This window comes from Brienomyrus brachyistius, chromosome 12 (assembly GCF_023856365.1).
Source record: "Brienomyrus brachyistius isolate T26 chromosome 12, BBRACH_0.4, whole genome shotgun sequence".
Taxonomy (NCBI): domain Eukaryota; kingdom Metazoa; phylum Chordata; class Actinopteri; order Osteoglossiformes; family Mormyridae; genus Brienomyrus; species Brienomyrus brachyistius.
Genome location: NC_064544.1, coordinates 10,745,216 through 10,768,649, shown reverse-complemented (window position 1 = coordinate 10,768,649; position 23,434 = coordinate 10,745,216). Strand labels below are relative to the sequence as shown.

The 23,434-nt window shown below is 43.2% G+C and overlaps 1 protein-coding gene across 5 annotated transcripts in view; it reads right to left on the bottom strand.

Moving 5' to 3' along the window:
• Positions 1-23,434, bottom strand: part of kcnip4a (potassium voltage-gated channel interacting protein 4a) — a 101,623-nt gene that overhangs the window by 36,905 nt on the left and 41,284 nt on the right. Inside the window, exon 1 of one of the 5 annotated variants that reach the window (XM_048970728.1) lies at positions 11,460-11,667. The exons of the other annotated variants lie outside the window; for them this stretch is intronic. Within the exon in view, the coding sequence (XP_048826685.1) occupies positions 11,460-11,559 (100 nt within the window). The 5' untranslated portion in view covers positions 11,560-11,667. Of the gene's footprint in view, positions 1-11,459; positions 11,668-23,434 lie in introns of those variants that run through there. 5 annotated transcript variants of the gene reach the window in all.

Genomic DNA, 23,434 nt, shown 5'->3' with positions numbered 1-23,434 from the left:
GACAGGAAAACATTCTACATTCCAGACATGGGTCTGATTTAACTTTATAAATTACTAACAAAACAACATCGTTGGTTCATTCCACATGGATTATGCAACAGCGCAGAAAGGTAGACAAGCAGGGAAATGAAAGGCAGATCTTCTTTTCCCCCAATCATTGTACATGATTTAATTTTCCAGTAAAGCTGACATTCTATACATATCTGTCAAGAAGAAGTCTGACTCATTGTAAAGTTGCAGATGTGCATGTGAAGTGCATCATCTCATGTGCAGACTGGCATACCTCCTTCTGCCCAGAGGCACACTGTACCCCTCTGTCCAAATTTTTTGTGCCGTGAACCTAGCCAGTGGCCTGCAGAGACGGTCTTGAAACGGTAATTAATTTGGCTAATGAGACAACTGCAAGTGCTGCGATCAAGGCTGCGAGACGAATGCGTCCCTGAGGTGGGAAAAGCCAGGGCCAGAAATGACAGAGAACTGCGGGTGACTGTGACCACTGGTCCACAACAAAAATACTACGTCTCGCTGCTTGAACCGTTCACAGCAAGATGGACCCAGCTTGCCAAACAGAATGCAGAATTAGCAGGCAGAAAACAAACGATCTGTGTGTAATCGGAGGCGTAGGGACAGGACAAGCAAGGCAGGAGATTGCCTGGGGCCCCCAATCTGGGAGGGGCCCCCCAAGGACGGCCAATTACATAGTGCTTTGCAACAACAAATCTGCTTTATTTAAGTATTCAGTTCTTAACAGTGATGCAAAAATAAAGGAATCGAATACATTCAATTCTCTTTGTTGATATTATTCATTTAGACTTCACGCTAAAATAATGGTGATAGATTTTTACCATGTCAGAGGGCTGCGTTGGAGGGCCCCAAGGAGTTTTTTGCCTAGGGCCCCCAGTGTCCCTAGAATCGCCTCTGTGCGCAGCGATGGCGGAAAAGACGGAGGAGGATACGTGAATGCTTTCCTAAGATGCCACAGAGGCTGTTTTAATAAGTATAAAGCAATTCATAGGCTCACTGTTTTCCTCTTTCTATTGTTAGGGAGACGTGCTGCTCCCGGGACACAGGAGAGCAGCGTACCGAAAACAAACAAGCAATTAAGCATAAAGCAAGTAAGTGGAGACCACTCGGATACTTCTGGAGATGCTGCTACATCACACCAAGCATATAACCCCCCCCCCCATATAACCAACCTGCTGCTACATTTCACTATGCACTTTATCTGCGCTTGGCATATAATTCTATTTATGTGCATAATTTATTGCCTTCATAGTTTTGCATGACAGCCCCAAGTAAATTCCTTCTATGTAAAAGTACTTGCCGATAAATAAACGATTCTAAAATAAACGATGGAAAGGGTACCGTGTTTGTCTGGCATTTGGAAAAGCAATTGTGGTCGCGCCAGAGGATAATGAAAGAGATACAGGCATGGGTGGTGGATTTGAGGAGTGAACATTCTACTCTATATGCCAAGGCAACTCCCAGCTCGTCAAGCTGCAGCCGGCCGCATAATGAACTTGCATCGTGTTTCTTGTCGTCCAAGTTGTTTGCTGCACAGCAGAGGGAGAAATGAATCCACTTTATTCCAAATTATCTTGGGCCAGAATAAGTGTAGTCAGACCGAACATCTCCGATGATTTTTTTTTAGTCACTCAGCCAGACAGACTGTTTACCCAAAGGGATGCTGGGTAATCTGAAGGTGATGCAACCTCACCTCCAGAAGATGATCTGACACCAATCCCACTGACCCTGTGATGATGTGTGAGAGCACTCACCACCCCCCCACCCCCAAATGCTAGGACTCTGGGTCTATATTTACTGACAGAGAAATCACAGCTTCGTAACTATAATACCAGCCAGGGGCAACTACAATTACTGCCTCTCTTAGATATCTGTTACAAAAATGATGCTGTGCTTTTATAGCATTCAGACTTCTAGAACAGGTTAAATTGGACATTACTAGGGAATGATGACTTATTACAAACTGTCTGTTATCTCAGGGCTCTCGAAAGAACAACTAAGGAGAGTTTCAAACAGAAAAGTCAACACCTTACTTTTCCTGACCGATGTGAGGAAGCTCGTAGCTCAAGAGGAAATTGTTTGGTTTGCTGGTTTATTTAAATGAGCAGTCAGGTCTAATGAACTGAGAGCATTTAGAGCTAAATATAAAGGTGTTAAGGGACAAACGCTACGAAATAATGAAAAATGGAAATTGGCACTAAGAGTAAATTAAAGTAATTTCAGAAGGTGATACAGTATGTTTACATAACAGGTTAAGTATGATAAGGAGCCAAATTTGCACTCTTACTGCCCACAACCAACAATGCTGTTACCTCGCAGCAAGAGACAGCAAATGTTAAGCAGACCACTAGCTGAATGAACTGGACCAGAGCCTCAGGTAAGCTACCAAATGAAACATATGCTGCGAACGTCAAAATGCTGCGCGACGACTCAATCGAAGGAGAAAGGGTGACTCCAGTCAATATTACTGCTCTTCGGCTGTCTACGGAAGCGAATAAGATGCTGTACGGCTAATGCGCTGTGTGGAAATCAGTCATAACACCCTGAATTTGCGTCTTGAAATCTCTGGCCCTGCCTCTTATGAAGTCGGGAGTATTAAGTCAACTCACTGGTTTAGAAACATGACCCAAAAAACTAGAGGAAAGCAAACAAGAACGCCAAACAGTGTCAGCTGGAAACGGTCTGCGAAATCCAGGCTTTCTGGATGCCTCAGAATTACCTCCAGAAAGCAGCGTAAGTCTGAGGGGATTTTACATTGTAACACAGCGGCACAAATTGGCTGCTTGATCGCATCAGCTGGGCTTCATGTTTATCATATACTTTCAGCCCTAAAATTTTATAAATGCTTCCGAAACGGCACACAAAGAAAATTAATATGAATTTTAAAAGGATCTATACTTCAATCAAATAATACTGCAACAATTTTTAACAATTATTTAAGACTTGCAAATGTTTTAGTATCTTATCCTACACAATTTAAAGTGATTAAAAATTACCCGAAATAAAAAAACAAAAATACTGAAAAATCATTAAATAACAACTTAAATACCATAAATAAGTGATTTAAATGAGAGTTAATTTTTTAATTATTCATTTTAGAGATTGTATGTTTAGACATGCAAAAACAAACAAAGGAAAAGCAGGAAGAAACTAAGAAAACGGTCAATGTTTGACCTGTACAGGATTTAGCAGCTTAAATAATTCTGACTGGTTCGTTATTGTGACGCACAGCACCCTCTGGTGGTCATATACAATAACTCTGGTGTCGCACACCTAACCCAGCAATGTATTGCGACTTGATTGACGTCTAATTCCAGTTATAATGTAGGATATTTTGCCGACGTGTTTTACGTTGTGTAGGGATAGGTCAGTCACTGGACAAGACTTACAACTTTTAGGTGATCACGCCAGCAGGACCAACTGAGCCCTCAACAGTACACTGATGGCAGACTACAGTGAGACAACCGGGAGATCGTACGTGCTTGCCAACCTTGGCACTTAATGCCATTATAGACAATAAGACCCTGGACTCATAAAGCAATGTCTGCTTGGAGTGCAGCCTTCTTTCTGGGGTGTTACGCAGCCTGTGATGGCCATCTGCTGGGTCACTCCTGAGAGGAGCGGAGAATGGAAACTGTCCAGTCTTCGAGCCGCAGTTACATGTCATCCCCTTCCACTTCTCAGCTGGGGGTGATGTGTTTTACATGCACCGGGCAAACAAAACCAATCCTTGACAATTTAACCCTTGGAAACTGTTTGGTTGTCCAACAAAGAGCTGGTGCAGTATCGCAAACTATCTCTGTGAGTTGCGGTGAGTTTAGTACATTTGGGAAAAGAAGGTGTTATGTAAAGCACCAGATTTTGTGAGGATCACGCCTTTGTTCATGCCCACATGCAGGTGAAAACTCTCACCCGATAGCGATTTCTTTTTTTCCCTTTTTTGTTCTGAAAAATACCTACTGCTTAAGAGCAAATCGATAGCGACACTAAATTTAGCCGCAGAGACTGCATAAGCCTGCTACCCATATTGCCGCCACAGCTGCTCATCACACACCTGGAGACCGGGGTCTTCTGGGAAGCCCACCCCATAATCACAAACATAACAGCAACAGCAAAGTGATCCTGAATAATTCAGACTCCACTCAGCTATGAAGGACGGGCAAAGGACAGCCTCAGGTAATGACCAGCGGCCATTAGTGCTTTGATAACATCGGATATAATGGGATTCACTCCTAGCATTCTGCCGTTTCTCTCCATTACTGCCAATTTATGACAATACAGTGTAATGAGTGAAATGGCATTCCAGAAATAGCCACCTACTCCATACCATATGGCATTTAGCGAAGTGACACTACAAGCACTGCCGGATCGCTAAAAAACAAACAAACACATTTTCCAATATATTTTGGATTTTATATTTATAAAAAGTAGACTGAAATGTGATAATAAATTGGGCTGTTAAATTTCAGTTCCGATGCATGATGCAATATTGTGTTTAAAAATGTCTACAAAAAGAGCAGGGTAAACAAATGAAAAGCTCCCTCTAGTGGTGATCAATAGGCACTGTATAAAAACTGTGTTTCATTAATTATGAACTTAACTTAATGCATGCGTGAGTTCACTCTTCCTCTCTCTGGTTCACCTGCACTGTAGACCATGCACATTACACCACACAAACACCCAAGCATCCTCAGTAGTTCTAAATGTACAGCGCCAGGGACCGTACCATTAACACCTTCGGACAGTGCTTAACTTTCTGAGGTCTTATCAATAGCAGTGTTTATTTTTTAGTGAAGGACAATAATTATCCCCAACCTGGAAGCTGCCCAGTGGACATCGGTGCTTGTGTTCTGTATTCAGACAGCAACATGTCTGCCCACCAGTCCCGCCGGTTGGGTAAATGTACACAGCAAAAACAGACTGACGATAAAGGATTCAAAGAATTCTGCTGGTTCCAAGACCTCTTGTCATCCCAGATTACACATGTATGGGCAGACCTCCAGCAGGTTGCATAAATGATCTTCTATGGCTCATGCAACCCTTCTTCAAAACCTACAGCTCTATGTACTACACAAGCTGTAGAGTTACCATGATAAACATGTCTGTACCTTTAACAAACAGGCCATTTGTTTGATAATAAACATAACGATTCCACAATAATGGAGGGACTGTAGAAGCCAGGCCTTTCATAATTCATTCTTAAAAAGAACATAATATAAATAATCACCTTGAACAACTAACAATAATTACGCGGCCTGACAATAAATTCTATTCCGTTCTGTTTGTAGGGGCAGCTCACAGTACACTCATTGACAGAAAGGCACACTGCCCTCTACAGTTTGGTCCACGCCATTGCAGCAACTGAACAAAACCCCAGCTTGTATTTTAGCATTAGTGTGTTGCTATGAGATGACGACGTCACCCCAAAAAAAGAAGGAAAATGCCTGTCAGATTTGGTGGCTTTCACTCAGCGCCTGCACGTGCCATGTGTGGAACGTGCCAGTCTGGGGTGGCTGTCGACCGCAACTGTGTTTGTTGCTAGCGGCACATTTCTGTCACTCACTGTCATTTTTCAGAAAGAAAGACTCACTTTGGCAGACGGGGTGACAGTCGTGTCCATCTGTGTCACGAGTCTATTAATATCCCCGTGTGGCTCCGCCAGACCCCACAGTGGTGCAATCGCTCTTCTGCCTGCATTTCCATTTCAGCGTAGAAGCTCCCGCTCTCCTGCATACAAGGTGTTCCTACCAATGTTCTCAGGGCATCTACACTGGCATCTGCCCACCAACCCTTTGAATCCTCCACCCTCCAACCTGAAATCCCATCTGCACCCCCCCCCCACCCAAGCATGACCTCCAAGAGAACTACTCAATATGGACCCAGCTGTGATTGCGTTGCCGCTATCTCCAAATCCCGAAAAGTCACCTCCTCCTCTACCGTACGTGTCTTCGCTAGCAGTGACCTTGTGCAGTTTGCCGTAGTCTGAAGTGCCCCCGGGTGCTCTCTTGTGCACTGTAGACCCTGGGTCTCTGCAACAACACTATACTATGGCAGTGTTTATGGTCTGGTTCACTGGAATCTCTCTGTTAAGCTAATTGTGATTTACTACAGCTTCTAATAGTGGATTCTATTCAAAATCGGTCAAATTAATGGCTGTTAACTGTTTGCTCCCTGAAACAGTTTCCTGTTCACATTTTCGCTTCCTGTCCACCCTGTTTAATCCATCTCATCAGAACTTTCTTCAAGGGACAACACGTCTAATCATTCCGCTCCTCAGCCCCTACCTGCTGACCTCAGTCGACCTCTCCCTGGTTTTCGATTTCAGCTCCCAGACTCCCAGGCCTCGATGTGTCCTTGTTCCCCAGAGAGCCTTTCCTTCCATCAGCTCCTTTGGAGCTACACCTGCCACTGTCCAGAGCGGCCAGGGCGATGCCATGCACCTCAATGGTGTCCGCTGTCTGGGTGAAGCTCATGATGTGGGGGTGGAGGGGGGCACTATTTTGAGCAGGTTAGTGCTCATTGTAGCATCCAGCCTGATATACCCTGCTTAAAGGAAATGATTCAACCCTGGTGGAAACCTGTTGTGTTACCATTGTTACTAAAGTACATAACCAGAGAAATATATAGCTGTAAATAAGTATATATATTCTAAGGTGCTTTGGAAAAAGTCACGTAAACATGCTAATTTCATGAGACTCGTGGAGGTGATGTATTGTAGCAGACGCTGCCCTACGTGGGTTTATGCAGTAGAGGATGCCCTACGTGGGTTTATGCAGTAGAGGATGCCCTACGTGGGTTTATGCAGTAGAGGATGCCCTACGTGGTTTTATGCAGTAGACACTGCCCTACGTGGTTTTATGCAGTAGAGGATGCCCTACGTGGTTTTATGCAGTAGACACTGCCCTACGTGGGTTTATGCAGTAGAGGATGCCCTACGTGGGTTTATGCAGTAGAGGATGCCCTACGTGGTTTTACCCCACATTCTAAACATGTCAACAGCATCAACAGGTATCACAATCACTACGGCACAACCCCTACGGCAGGGTCACATGCCCTACGTGGTTTTATGCAGTAGACGCTGCCCTACGTGGTTTTATGCAGTAGAGGATGCCCTACGTGGGTTTATGCAGTAGACGCTGCCCTACGTGATTTTACCCCACATTCTAAACATGTCAACAGCATCAACAGGTATCACAATCACTTTATACTGAACTTTTCGTCATACTCAAAGGAAAATCCATTTACATTATTGTCATTAAGCTCTTAGTTCACTTAGCTTTTAAATAATTTAAATAAAAAAAGAGTTATTAAACTAAGTGAATGACCTGCCAGATGTGGGCTATTATGAGGCATTAAAACAGGAACATACTTTGAATTTGAATGCAGATTCCACAGTGCTTCCCATCCTGTGGTGACATCACCGTTACGACGGCCTCCTTCCCGTGTGACAGCGCGTCTGAATCACCGCTCTCCATTTTCACCAGGTGCTTCTACCCCTGAAGTGCCTCCACGTTTGCCTGAGGCTATAGCTGAATTAGCTGTTTGTCAAGCAAATGATTAAAACACATAAAACAACAACAAGAGCAACAAAAGAGCCCCTTGTTAAAGGCTGGGGAGCAAAAGATTGCACTGAATGGATTCTGAGAGATCCTTCTCATCAGATAGGACAGGAAGAGGCTTGCAGGTCAGTGGGGTTACCCAAAGTCAAGAAGTGAGCAATTACCCTAGAAGAATGATTGCTTTTAGGGAGCTTTAGAAGAAGCATCGGTTCCTGTGGATACCATTGCAGTGCCCCTAAGATCAGAATGACACCTTTTCTACCTCACATCTCAAATCTGGGCCTTCAAGGTTTCACAGCTTGGGGCTTTCGACTCTTTGGTGTTACACTGGATTCGGACACTTCTCTCCTGACCCCAAGGCCGTTGAGGTGACTCCCAGGTGCGGGTGACTTAACGGCAAACTAAACGAGCGAAGAGATGGACTCGCTTTTTCTATTTACGATAATCCCAGTCATTCATCGCTATGACATTGGAGACAGATGGATAGCCCCGCACTCCCAGTACCAGCACAGCTAGGGACTCCAGTCTATACCGGGTACTTCAGCACCAGGTATCTTGCTTCTCAGAAAAAAAAACATTCCTGCTACTGTTCTGATGGAACCAGCCAACCAGGGGAACAGCTAAGGGTTCTGGATTTGGGCCTTTTTGGCAGAACTACAGGAAAAGCAGCCAAAATACAGCCAAGGCGATGTTACCAAGTGTTAATGAAAAATGCTAAATGTTCAGCTACCCCTATGTGGCTATTACAGCAGGAGGTGCTCTGCTAAGTCCTGATCTGATCCGATAATTAAACGAGGCTCCGATTGGACCCTCAGGAGTGATTACACTAAATGGGGGTCCCCATGAACAGAGTGACAGGTGGCAGAGCGGATGACAAGCTCGCGCCGCGGACTGCGAGTCTCCCGCATCAGAAATAAGCAGCTCAGCGAGCTAAAATAAAAACAGCACTCTGCAGGATGTTCACGCGTGTTCAGGTGTCCCTGCGCCAGGATTGCGGACCCGCGGTTGCATTCTTTGGGAAAAAAGAGAGAGAGAGGGGAAGGAGGAGAGAGGAGCTCAAATGTGCTCAGCTATATGGGACAGTCACGGTTTTACAAGAAAAGGAAACGCAAAGGCTCACTGAACGTTACGATTTACGAAGGACCCCAATGTCATCCTATAGTCATCAAAGTCCCAGTTATGCATGTGAGAATATAACATCTCACGTAACATTAATTTCAAAATCATACTCTTTAATGCTCCCTTTGGTCATTGATTAGCTACATTTATGATGCCTCTTATTTTATTGAAATCCTTTCTGCAAACGACAACACCTGGACGTGAGATTTATAGCTAGCATCCCATGTTCATGGCAAGCGGAAGTGCGGAGGACAGAGGAGGTCCCAAGTTAGGCAAAATTAAAAAATCGATGCAAAACACTCTACAGTCTGAAACGAGGACAGCCAGCAAACCGCCCAACAGTCTAATTTGCCAGATTGCGCGTTATTAATTTCCCATCACAATTCGTGCCCCATGAAAGTCCTAAGTCCAATTAAGGTTCACTCGCGGGAGCTCCTATACTCGTAGGCCTCATTGCGTGAGAGTTCAAATCCACAAATTTCATTGGCCGCCTCCTGCCCTGTGCTTACAGCCAATGAGACGTTAACACAATATCAGCACGTATTTGGGAAATGTGTGGATTTGAACTCTTAGGTAATGAGGCCTAGGAGTGCAGAAGCTCCCGTGGGTGATTTAACCATATGTGGTCCTAAAAGCAAAGCTTTTCACGAGTCCTTCTAAGCATCACTTTGACCATGAACCATGGTACAATACCAGAGGGCCTCAGTGGGACCCAGATGGATTTAAATAGCTCCACTGTGCCTCACTTGCCTGGTAATTAAAGTTATGCTGTGTTTAAGCTCAAATTAAAAGTTACTATCTTAGCACAACCAAACCAGTTTGTGGCTAAATGTAACTTAATTAAGATATTTGGGCCTTTTGGCCCACAGGCACAAGGGAAAATTCATAATCACTCAAATTACAATTGAAGTCAATTGATAATGGAACACGGTGTGTTACCAAGACACGAAGAAGACAGCTCTTACAACCATTGAGCAATGACATCATGCACAGAAAGGGACGTCAGACTGTCTGGATTAGTTACCACCCACTGCCGTGAATAAATATAACAGTTTCCAGTTTGTTGGAGAAAACAGAAACGTGAGGTGCTGCAAAATATTACTGAACCAGGTGCCAAAAATATGCATCCAGGGACATAGCTTCAGAATGTAACATATCCAAAGAGCAGCCGGGAAAATCAATGAAGCCCGTGAATTCATTCAAAACTAAGAACGCTCTCTGGAAAACAAATATCCAACTACTAATATCACTGGTGTTTCACACTGTTAATAGCTGAGATCTCTTAACCCTGAAAATAATCAGAGTAAACAAAAATGCTCAGCGTTTCAATCCGCGATATAAGAAGCCATATATTAAGCTGGTTAAGTAAGCACATGGGCAGATTACAAACATCATGAAAACCCTTACAAACATCTGACCTGCTACACCAACCTACACCCGTTTCCCTGACTGCTACACCCTGCTCCACTCGCAACACACCTTTGAACTGAATCTAAGACATCTCATATACTTTACACCTTCTATGTTGTTTGCACTTTATGTGCATTGTCTGTCTGTACATAAGATGTCTTTCATATTGTATTTAATCGGTACCGTTTTGTTCTATTGTATTGTAATATACCGGAGATACACCAACTGCTGCAAACAAATTCCTTGTGTGCGCCACACACACACTTGGCCGATAAACCAATAAACCTGATTCTGGTGATTAGCACGGCTTCTCGTTAATTTTATTAGTAAGAAAATAAAACATTTTAAAAGCCAGTCTGCCAAAAAAGTGACATCAGCCACAACCGTCTCTATCACCGGATTATTCTGTCGACATGCTTCTCCGGTGTGAGACGCTGAGCACTGCAGGGGATGGAGGAACCGACTTCAGTCTATGAGGAAAGTCACTGCAGACGCCACAGCCGTCTTCCGCAGCTAAACACCGGCCCCGGGGTCCCGGCCAGAAAACCAACGGGGGCTCAACAAGTGGCAGGGTCTGGGGATCAGGGCTGGGAGAGGGAAGACAGAACCCCATCTCTGTCTCCAACACGCTGGTCACCGGGGGTGTCAACGCTCTCCTATCTGACCAGTTCCCGGTACCTTTGACCCATGGGACATACAGTGGTGGGTATCTTACACGTATGAGACACGCGGGTTTCACTAAAAGGATATTTGACGCCAGATTTATATAAGTAGGAGAGGACGTGGAGAGTTGGGCTGTGCTTTTAGTGCCAAGTTAGGGTCTGGGTTAGGGTTAGTGGTTCCACAGCTAACTTCTTTATTCAAGTCTTTTCACGATTAATTCATAACACTCTGATATAACAGGATTAAAATGGGAATCAGCTCCAAAGCACACAAAAAAACACAACTCAATATAATCATCCAACAGGCACTATGTAGTGTCAATGACATGAATTTCTTAACTGTTACATAACAATTAAAGTTAAAAAGATTAATTACATAGTTGCAATACTGTAAAGGCACCAAAGTAGACATCTAGGACTTTTGGTGACTCTTTTTAATAACAGATATTTTATCTGCCAAGAACTTAATTTCATGAGTAACACAAGAAAAAACAATAATAATTCATTTTCTAATTAAAATCAAGTTCTGATTCAATAAAGTATGAAATGAGAAGTTATATTTTAACCATATGCAGACACCATCGTTTTCAGACCACCGTATGCCTGCAGAATCCAGCCTGCTGTTTGCAACAAAATACCACATAGTCCACGATGACAATAAGTTCTAAATGCTTTTCCTGCTTACCGTCATAGCTCGCCTCTAAAAGCCCGAACTGCTCCAGAACCTTCACAAAGAGTACGACCACCACCAGCACGGCAATCATCTCAAGCCCCTCCAAGTTCATGGCGAGTCAAGTCATGATAGTTAGCGCGGTCACGGAGAAGCAGGGGTGTTCAGTCGCTCTTGGAGAAGCCATTGAGCTACAAAGGCAACATCTCAGTCCGGAACAGAAGAGAGAGAGCGTGAGAGTGAGGGGGGAGGAGATGGGAGAGACAGGGAGGGAGAGAGAGAGAGAGAGATGGAGAGACGCTGCTGTTACGTGGAGCACAGGCCAGGGGCGACAGGCGGATGAACCTGGGGACCGTCAGGATTATCTGTCGCCTTCTTATCTCCGAACCACAGAAAGGTACCCATGCTGCGAGAAGCTGGGCTATTTACCTTTCAGGGTCACAAAAGGGGCGTGACCGCAGGGCCACCTTCCCCCAACACCGGAGGCAAAGGCGTCACGCCACAAGGGACGGCCAGACGACTGGGGGCACACTTCCTCTGCCTGCGCTGCTTTGGGCAGGCATTGATTTGGGAGGGGGGGGGGCAGGGTGCTGCTGCCATGGCAATGGGACATCCAACAAAAACCAGGATCTGTACCGGAAAAGCTCAGAGAGATGGATACGAGCTAAAACAGAGTCAGGAAGGTGAAAACAAAACAAACAAACAAAAAAAAACATTTCAAGAGCTGACATCACTTGTACCTGCCGGATGCCAAAGTTTTTTCTGGGGGGAGAAGGAACAATAAATATCTGTATGGCATTACTGTCTTGAAACGAGCCCCCCCCCCCCGAACAGCGGTAAAAGGATGGTATGAACCTGTTCCAAGATTTCTTATTTCTAACCTGACAACCTATAAAACGAATGCGATTCACTCCTTGCATCAGGGTTAATTATAAACAAAATGAACCAGTCTGCAGATCTAAATGCAATTCATTAAGAGTGAAAATTAAATGAGTGCACACACACAGACACACACACAGACACGCACACACAGACACACATATAAAAAGAAGCCATCTAATAATACTCTTGTTAATGCTGCCCTTCCATCACTGATACAGGGAGATTAAAATATTTTAACGCAGAGCTCTGGTCTTTAAGCACAGATCAGCTGACAGCGTCTCTAAATAAAGAGTTTCTCTGCTGCTCTGTTGCCGATGCATTTCAGTCCTCCTCCATTCACAGCTGCACTCCTGCCCGCGGCTCTCAGCCGGAAGGTGTCATTGCGAGCGGTTCGGAAGCTAACGTGTTCACCGCTAAGCTCTGCTGGCATTTCCCTCACTTAACAAAAGAACAGCGATACCCCTGTGTGTGTGTGTGTGTGTGTGTGGGGGGGGGGGGGGGGGGTGTTTGTTTCCATAGTGATTTTCCTATGTCACAGTACATGTAGCGCATTTGCCCTCCTCACTTGCTCTGTCAGTAGACGCCGGACACTGATTTCCAGCTGCTTCACTGCCACACTAAAAGCATCACATGATTGGCGGTTAAAGACTCGATGTCGTCCTCCTATGAGAGCATGTGCTCTGATGTAATCTCAGTGTCTGCGCTCCCTGCTTCCCATAGTGGCAAGGGCAAAATAGTGAGATGTTTTTGGCTCAAGGAGTGCTATTCTGCCTGCTATTCTGCTTCCTATCTAGACTGGCCAATAGGAAACTGTATCCAGAGGACCGACCGTCACATGACACCAGGGTTCTGAAGCAACAGGCTCAAATAGTAAACAATGTTTAGCAACTCGCTGCTATGTTTCACTGCTATTCAGTACAGGACTGGATTGCTGTGGTTTCCTGCCCGCAGGTCATATTTCTATTGACTCTACCTGTCTACAGCACTGTATCTATGCTATGTTTTGTAATTCTGAAAGGCCACTGTCTGATTAAGTCCAAGAAGTGAGATAGATAATTCATAGCAAGCATACAGCTATCAGGAGCGTAAACGTAGTGAGGCTGAGCTTCTAATGAGTACTCAGTCATAAGTGTAAGTAGTATCAGAGAAAGAGCCATATGACACCTTTCAAAACCTACGGCAACGATTCAGATCAAAAGACAAACTGTAACATTAAGAGTGTTTAAGGAGGCCAGCTAAGGGATCACAGAGTAGGGCAAATAAAGGCATCCCTAGAACGGATGGGTGGATAAGGCGTAGATAAAAGGTAGATTCTAGGCTAGACTCATTCCATGTCAGCTGCTGCTGACTAGCACCAAAGACAGCTCGTGAAAACACCTAAGAATGTCAACAGGACCGGTCCTAGCCAATGTGGCACATTAGGTGAGCGTCACTGCTGGCACTCCCATCTGAGGCCAAGTGAAACTGGCAGGCATGTCGATGTCTCCTGAAATGTTGGCGCCTAGGTAGCCAAATATGTCATCTATAGGATTGGTTGCCCTTGAATGTCAAGTGTATGTGGATAAACCCAGGAACATCAAATGACAAACTATTAAATATTGTAAAAAAAAAACGATGTAGTGCGGTATCATGTCTGTGCATTATGATGGTATGAAAAATTTGATGCTGCCCAAGCCACAGTTCTGAACATCCAGTCGAAATACAGAAGATTTCAGCAAATAAAGACCTCTCAAGCTTAGACTTGAAGTATCTTTACAGTGTCTGTTGGAAAAAATTATGCATATGATGGACAAAAAAAAAAAATCAGAATCAGAGGGAATCTCATGAATGTAATACTCTCTACATCAGGGTTTCCCAACCCAGTCCTCAGGGACCAGCAGACAAGTCTATGTTTTTGCTCCTTCCCAACAAAAATGTGGCCTGTCTGTCAGGGAGCTGGGAGGGAGCAAAAATGTGGCCTGTCTGTCAGGGAGCTGGGAGGGAGCAAAAATGTAGACAGTCTATATGTCCCCGAGGACCGAGTCGGGAAACACTGCTGTACATGGTTCCTTCCGAGAAGCGCGATTAGCTGTGGTGATGTCCCCTGGGACAGCCGCACCTCAGGCCTCTCCATCGCATCGCAGTCACTTAGCTTTTTATTTGTGGCAGCAGAGCACGTTCTAAATATTCCTTCCACTCCAGTGGCGCTTGGTCTGTTTGACCTGAGGATGTAAAGGCCCAGGTCACTGGAGCCTTATGAAGGCTGCAGGCTTGCATGGAGAAACAAGGACCATGTCAACCATTGAACATTAAGGTACAAAATATAATCTCCAAGAAAATCTCAATTTCCATCAGTCTACCTCTCATCTACTTTCATTCTGCAATCTTTCTTCTCAAAGCCCCTTGATTGATATACTCTTTGACTGCGGTTCCAGAAAAACAACCACAGGCTTGATCGACTGAACACTGTAATTCTGTGGTTTACACAAAGTTGATTTTCACTATGGCTCTCACAAGTATTACTGCCCATTTTCTCCAAGTTACAATCAGTGTAAACATTCAAATTCAGAACATAAATAATATAAGAGCATTAAGCAAATGATGGTTTAATGTTTGTGGCTACTCAGATGAAGGGGGCCTGCAGGTATCACAGGCACCACAAGCACGTCAGAACGGAGCCGGTGAGAGATGCATCTGGAACTGGCATGTGACTGATGGGTCACCGACAGCGTGCCACCCCAGAGCTCACGACTGGGACTCGCTGTCACTCCCGCTCTGCGGGCCCAAGTGTTTATGCCACCTGGGGTCGATCCATGACGGAACAGCAAAAAGAGGAAGGCCAGCTCTTGCAAATAGAGACAGCCCAAACTCAACTCAAAAACACTTTCTATGAATGCCATTTGTATAGAAATCTATGAACGCATTCATAACACATTATAATGCATTTATGAAGAATTATAAACATCCATCCATCTGTCCATTTTCAGAAAACGCTTGTCCTTTTTAGAGTTGCAGGAGGTACAGAGCCTATCACGGAGGCTACTGCCACAAGGCAGGGAACAACGTAGGATGGGGCACCCATCCATCACAGGCATTATAAACATGGCTATAAAATTTCAGAAAAAGGAATAATACATTATATCCATGTTTATTATACGTTATGAATGCTTTATGAAGCTCTCATCTATAATACAGTATAGATTCCTTCATGATGCAGAACAAAGCATCCTTAATTATTATAAAGACCGTTATAATGCATTATGAATGTATCTATAGTACATGATAGATAAGAGCCATTCGAGCTTATGAAGCATTATAATCAACATTATAATGCTTTATGACTGCCAACAGAAGATGCCATAAAGTTTTTATAGTAACCATTATAATGCATTACGAAAGTATCTATGGTGCATTAAAGGTGACAGCTTTAAGTAAAGTGTTACCAAAAACTACTACCGGAATCATCTTCAGTGGTTCCCGTCAGGGATGTACAAGGATAGATGAAGGCAGCAAACTGATTCAACACATTGGCCATACAACACACCAGAGGAATAAAAAGATACAACAAAAACTCCAGAATGAATCCTCCTGCTGTACAAAAAGCATTTAACCTAAATGGTTTCACTAAGACAAACAAATTGATCCTTTCTTTACTGCTTTACAACTACATGAATGAATCAACAGAAAAATGTAAGATTCCCTTAAATAAAAATTGAATATTCAGTAATACCTCGTCATCCGTCGATTCATGTTACGTCAAATTCGATTTCATGTCAGTTTTTTGTTTACAATAAAGTACAGTATATAGAAACATCGACTATGTATGCAACAATAACCTTTTTGTTTCATACATTTAAGGGAAATGCTTATTAGGTGTTTACAGGGGTCTAAATCGTGTTTTCCTCAAGTCGTCTTTCAACTTAAGCCGTGCCTTTTTGCAACCAGTTACTGACGTAGGGTAAGGTATTACTGTTTTCTTTTTCTTAAAAAAAGCCGCTTTTCAGCAGGGATAAAATTCACTGGACTCCAACAACGTTGTTGTCACAATAGCAGCTGCACAGAAACATCAGTGGAGAAACTGGCAAATCAAGGTCTTGTGTCTTTTACTCCAGTGCACTGTGTGCCAATGTGTGACTGGCAGTTAAAACAAACAGCACCTATGGGCAGACAATGCCATTGGCTGTTTGTTAATTGCGAGGCAGGAAACAGCTTGCTCTAGGCAGTGGCAAACAGTTCCAACACACCAAATGGACACATCCATGTCTGAGCCTTTAGGGTCACCTTGGTATTGAAATAATAGCACCATCGTGAAGAGCTTGTTAGAGACATAGAGGACACAGGGAGAAGGTTGTTTGATGGGTGACCAAATGGACACCTAATCCATCCAGGCATCTGCCATGGTGAGGTAGCCTCTTAATCATCCAAGTTAAATTAAGCAGTGAATGTGATAACCCGTGCATTTAACTGTGACTAAAGGTTCTGAAATCAGCTTGAAAACCAAATGAATCACATCCAGCTGCATACCGGTTATTGTTCAACAATTAGCAACCACTGATCGATCATCGAAATGTGTGTCTGTTTGTGGATTACATTCACAAGTCCCATTCAAAGCTGCCATGTATGATATTACACTGAAAGTTCTTTACCTCACTTCCAGTTAAACCTGAACCACACACACCTACTCTCTATAAACCTCACATTTTTTACTATTACCTTTTGCGATGAAAAGACTGAATACACTACGATGAAAATGGTAGAGGATTTCTGTTTCATAAAGCTGTTCTCATAAGACAAAGGCTCATAGATGTGACATTGATGTCAAAATGTCAGAAGGAAATCTCATGCTGCCCGGGGTGAAGAATCAGATTATCCAGCAACACACTTTTATAATTAGCTCATCCAAAATTAGAAACCCAAGTCAATATTTCATCTGGTAATGAAGCACCTAGAGAGTAGAAATTTGGAAATTCCCCTGAAAGACACACCTTGCTCTAATCAGCAGTTATCAGATCATTTGTGTGGGAACAAAAAGACACAGTGGGATCAGGGGCACGTGGAATTATATCAATTAAATCCAAATACACTGAACAGATGTGTGTGTGTGTGTGTGTGTGTGTGTGGCAGGTTGGGTCACCTCTCCCTCTGCACCTGAAACTCATCTGAATCATTGAATAGAAGGATCAAGGTTGCAGCAATTGACAAGCAAGTGTCATAGCGGCGAGGCATGGAGCAGGCAGAAATGAGGGTGGCGATCCACTTGTGACTCCAAGAAACAGGGATTTACTGGGAAAAAAAACAAAATGAACATTGAGAAAAAAAAACACCAAAACAAAAGGATCATCAGAGGTCAGAAAACAAATGAAAAAAAAAAACTGAATTAAGCACAACGATGAAACAAAGCACAACTAAGGAATTAAGCAAAACACAGTGACTATAACACAGCAGCTGAACAAAGGAACAAACACACTAACATCTACAACAATGACCAAGTAGAGAACAAAGTGAACACAGGCACTTACTGTAAATACACACAGGGAATCAGGGCAAACAAGGGACAGGTGTAACTCAATAATCGATTAACCAATCAGGGGAGACACAGGAACGAAAAACAGGTAGAACTACTTAAGCAAGATAAAGACAGACCTAGGAGGCTTACACACACTCTGGCACTGGGAATATACAGCAAAGCTAATCAACTACAGAATCAGAAGGAACAAAACAAAACTGTGAACCAAGTGCAGGAATAAACACCAAGGAAAAGAAAACTAACAAGTGAGATTAATCACACGCCAGCCTCAAACCCATGACTTGAGAGATTCAATATTAGAGCCACACACTCAACCTGGTGAGCTAGGTGGTAGTCCAAGGAGCAATGAAAAAACATAAGGATTATCAGACATGGAATGACAAGACGGGATGGCTAGAGACACCTGCTGGCCAAATGGGGAAGAGACGCGAAGGGTAGGATCAGAGAGGCACTGACCATGACAAGAGGTTAAATGAGGTTTGCGTGGATTGGAGTAAGTTAACCAACCATGTTAACTGTCCAGGGCCTTTGGCACTTTGGATGGATGTGCAACCCTGTTTGTTCTTTTAAAATGCCATATACACTATTGAGAGCAACCATTTTGAATTGGTAAACTGTCAGTGTAACAGCCAAAGCCTCCTCCTACTATACCCAACGCTACATGACATCTTACGAGTCCTAATAGAGTAAAATAACATACTGTAAGGCAGGTAGGATGGCAGAAAGAGGGGCACAACAGAGAGGAAATCATGGATTAGAGGATGTTTTCTGAGAGAAAGATATAAGTAAAGACGGATTAAACATTTGAGGCTTAGCGTATGATGTAAGAATTACAGTCTGTTTTTTTTTAAGAATAATTACACCAGTGACAGTGGGTGAAATTATAAGTAGATTTTAACTCGGTATATAACACTAAAGACTGGCTTACATAATGCACTTACAAATAAGCAGGGAAAGGGCATGAATAAGCAAATCTTAGGTATATTAAGACATGAATGACCGTGAAACACCACCTATGTGTTTAATAAGGAAAAGCAAATATGTCTTGTTTTTATACCATGAATCTTTATTAGAACCAACTTACACTGGGGAAAAACACAATGAATACTGTCATGGGAAAAGCGGGAATTGGGTGTTTTGAAGCAAACAAATGTGCTCAATTCAGTGGTATATTTTAGTGGGGGGGGGGTCATAGGCTTATGACATTTAAAGCGCTACGATTCATTGTACATAAATCAGGTTTGGTTGACAGCAAATCTGTGGGACCCTTTCAGGCACTGCTTCCTAGTAAGGAAACCTACTTCCACTTTGTCCAGGCCAACCTGATCTATGGCTGTGGAAGTCAATGAAGCAGGAAAAATTAATAAAAAAAATAGATAAAGCACAACACTACATGGGCCTGTCGTACTGGTATGATGTTGTCCATAATAGCCTTTCTGGTGAAATCTGAAGAACACTACAGGACACTTCTCCACTTAAAGAAGTTTACCATGCATCACTATTGCATTAGGAAGCTCAGAGACCTTGAACATGAATCCGAATGGGTTCCTTCCACATCCCAAGGACATTCTGGTAAAGGCAATAGTAGCTCCAAATTTCCAAATTACCCACAGTGTGAGTCTCTATGGGTTGCTTATATCGGACTTGTCCTTGCCCAAACCATTTTAGTTTTCTTAATTTGTTTTGCAACAAGAAAACACAATAATATATTATCCATCTCCCTAGTGTGTTGCTTTGGACAAAGTCGACAACCAGATAAATACACTGAAATGTAATGCGAATGTAATTATGTCTATGATTAATTTGCCAAGTGAAAAATTAACAATGAAATGGGGGGTAGTACATCAGGGACAGGCGAGGTCCAGGAACAAGCCCGCTACTCACCTGTAACTAACTGATACTCGCATTAAGTTTCTTCTGTATGTGGTAGGTTTGCCAACTTAGGCCAACTGGCTGGCGTGAGATTTTCAATTGGAGACATGCCTGCACACACATTTACATGTATGTAGCAGTTTTATTACCTTATAGTCTGTCGGGTTTGCAAGCTATCCCGAAGATTTGAGGTAGCTAATTTTAGATTTATAATGGAATCATTGAATAATGGAATAGACTTGCCGTAAGATTTCTTGCATGAGCGTGAGTGTCTTGCCAGATGCGTAAGAGTTGGCAACCCAGATTCGGGAGACTGGAAACAAAGGTTGGGTTGCGAATAGGATTTTTTTCACAGTAGCGTACTGAAATAAAACGCGGTTGGTCTAGAATAACCAGGAGTAACGTGGGGTAGTAATGCAAACAGCACCTCCGTCTGCCTAAAGACATTTCCCACGAAGCTGTACGCGCGCTGTGGCGACGTCGCTGCAGATGATGACTGTGATAAGCGCTGTCACGCAGCGCGCGCCGGCCCTGCGCGTTTTCGGGGCTCGGCGCCTCTTCTCTCTCAGACGCGAGCGACGCTTGAAGCCCATTCACTGCTCTCCCAGGGCCTAATTCGCCTCCTTTGAGTGCGGATCAGCTGTCAAGAGTCTGGGAGATCTTTTCACTAAATCTGTCCGCCTGAGAGGTTGCCATGGAATGTAATCACAAAAATAACAGCAACATAATAACTGGGGGGATGCACGCGATGAAGGCAGTCCCTTTTACCATACGTGCAGTTGTACTACATTATTAGGCAAAAGCACAACAGACCAATTTATCCCGTGGATTTACATAACTATTATTATACTAGACTAATTATTAAAGCACATTTAATGATAAGCAATCAGTTGATTTACTTTCAGAATTTACAAAAAGCCTTGCTGTTTTACTTGTCTTGGAAGAATATTCAGAATAACATCAACAGATGCTACTGGTAGTGAACCGACTGTCTCTTAGCGCCCTCTATCATCCGATTAATAGAATAACATTTTTCACAACCTATCGCGTTACAGCCAACGATCTCAGAAATACTCCAGTCTCAGGCTACCTATCATTAAGTAAAAAAGAAACGCAAACCCCACAGATTTATAAGCCACATAACACGAAAGAAATAGCAGAGGATACACACTCTACCTGTACAGAAACAGCACAGGTTAACTGAGAACACCTGAAAAGCACGAAGCAGGATGTACTACACCACGACCGCCAAGCTTAGCAGAGGACATGTTACTCAACTTCATGGTATTATCAGTTCAAAATGTACGCACTCAATTTAGGAATTAATGGGAGGGGGGATCATCAAAAGGAATCAACTGAAAATTGATCAAAGAAGAGGTCAGCTTTGGTTAATATAATCGCTCGCTTGCTTATGCGGAGTTTTACTGCCCTCAAGAGGTTACTTAGGGAAAGGCTATTCTTTGCAAGCACATTACAAATTGATGTTTGCAATTCAAGACCACGTTCTTCCACAAGTGTCGGTCTTTGTTAAATTATGTTTCCATGTGGTTCACTTTCTTCCTCCTCACACTTTCTCCATTCCCAATGCTTCTGTAGCAGTGACATGCTAGGACAAGAGTCCACTGATCTGTGTCAGAAAGCCAAAGTTGGGGATGGAATGTTCCTCATCTTGAGTAAGAGTCATAAGCTTATTGTACATTAATGAGCTGTACTACAAGTTTATCTATAGTGTTAAAAGGAAAACGGCAAACATTAATCTGAGTTGTTAAAAATGAATTCACAGTCATTCCACCACGAACAGGAGCCCCATTAATCTTGAAAAATAAATTCTCCCAGGGAGATATGTGTCATATGTGATTGCATAATTTAAAACAAGTTTGCAGAAGCTCTTTCAAGATGTGACTCACTCAGTTTTAATGTTGCAAACCTAATTTAAATGCAATTTGAACATAAAAGGGCAGCAGTGAAACATACTTGCTGAACTGTCATTTTTTTCCCCCAGATAGATAAGTACAAATTAGTTACAAATTAACTGACACGAAGTTGGGAAATGGAGAAAAATTCAAATGGACGCCTACAAGATCAAGAACACTAAAGGCTTCAGATTATTCCCTGTCATTCCAAGCTGCATGAGGAAGAGAGACAGCTAATTAATGGCTCGGTAATTTTCATTCAGACAAATACTTAATCCATTCTAAGGCGCGGAGTTCCCACCGGAAGAAAATACTCGAGTTTGACTTGAGTTTCAAGTCAAAGTATCTTTTATTGTCGGCTTCAGATATATGGTGCTTGGGTCATGCACTGAAGCTGAAATATTATTCTTGTTGGTCATAGTGCAAATGAAAAATAAGCCATAAATATAGTGTAAAGGCTAAGACATATAAGCACAATGCAGATAAGACATTTTTAGACGTGGCATTAAGGTAGAAATAGAAAGAGTGATTGGTGTGGAAGGATGTGCAAGTCGGTACAGAAGTTTGGCATTAAAACAGCATATAGAATAAATAAATAGACTTAGTGCGTTGAGAGCTATCATTCCTTTTAACAGAACCAGTCACAGGCTGGGAGGAGTCAGACTATTCAGCAGTCAAATAGTCTGAGGGAAAAAATAAATGTTTTTAAGCTTCACTGTCTTGGCTTTGAGGCTGTCTGGATGTGTGAAAGAGGAGGCGCACAGCACACAGTCGAGGGAAACTCTGTGGCTGTATGTGGCTGACCATATGGCCGCAAGTAGAACAGACAGAGAGAGACAGCGTGGCGGAGTACAGAGAGAAAGGCCGCCTCGGTGTCTGCAGAATGGAGGGGCACTGTGTAGTGGAACACAGACAGCGAGGAGACGATGTGAGCGGCCTGCGAGAGGATGCACCCTGGGCCCAATGACAGCTGCTCTCCCCGCGGTGAGTGCAACCTCCTGCCTAGTCTCTGCTGTGGCTATAAACACCAGAAGGGCCGAGTTGAGACGACGCCAGAGCCAAGTCCCAGGACCGCTCTCAAACAAAGCGCTCGACAATCGATTAGCAAGCTCGCTGAGAATCCGCTTCATTACCACGGCTTTTTATTACTGCCGGGGTGTGGCAAGATGCATGATGACAACGTACACCTATCTCAAAAGCCGGAAAGAAGATAGAGGCAAGTCTTCACTAATTAAACTGTCCCTACTTTATTTTCTTCAAAATATTTTTATTGTGACTCAATATAACAGCCTTCCCTAACAAAATGTAAACATATACACTCTCTGAAAAAAGGGTAAACCTTTTTCTGCTTGTCACAGGGTCTGTACCCTCAAGCGTCTGCCAATTGAACCCTTAGCTGTAGGTAAATGTACCTTTTAAGGTGCAAAAATTGACTCTGGGGAACATTTCTGTACCATTAATGGTGTTCGTACCTTTGGGATGTTCCTCAGAGTCCATTTATGTACCATAAAAGGTAAGGTGAAAAGGGTACAGCACCAGTAACAAGCAAAGCTACAGATATTCACCCTTTTTTTCCCTGAGAGCGTAGAGCTCTTCGTCTTGTATAACATATGTGTAATAGACACAAACAGAACAGAAGTGACATCATGAGCAGACAAGTGATCTGAGTCATGCATGTAATACGATAGAAAAGCTGAACACAGAACCAACCAAACCAAAAACAATCCCATCCCACCCCCACCCTGCCAGGAAAGCCACTTTATGTTATATTTAATCTTTTTAGATTCTCATCAAAGCTTCAAACATGTAAAGTACTG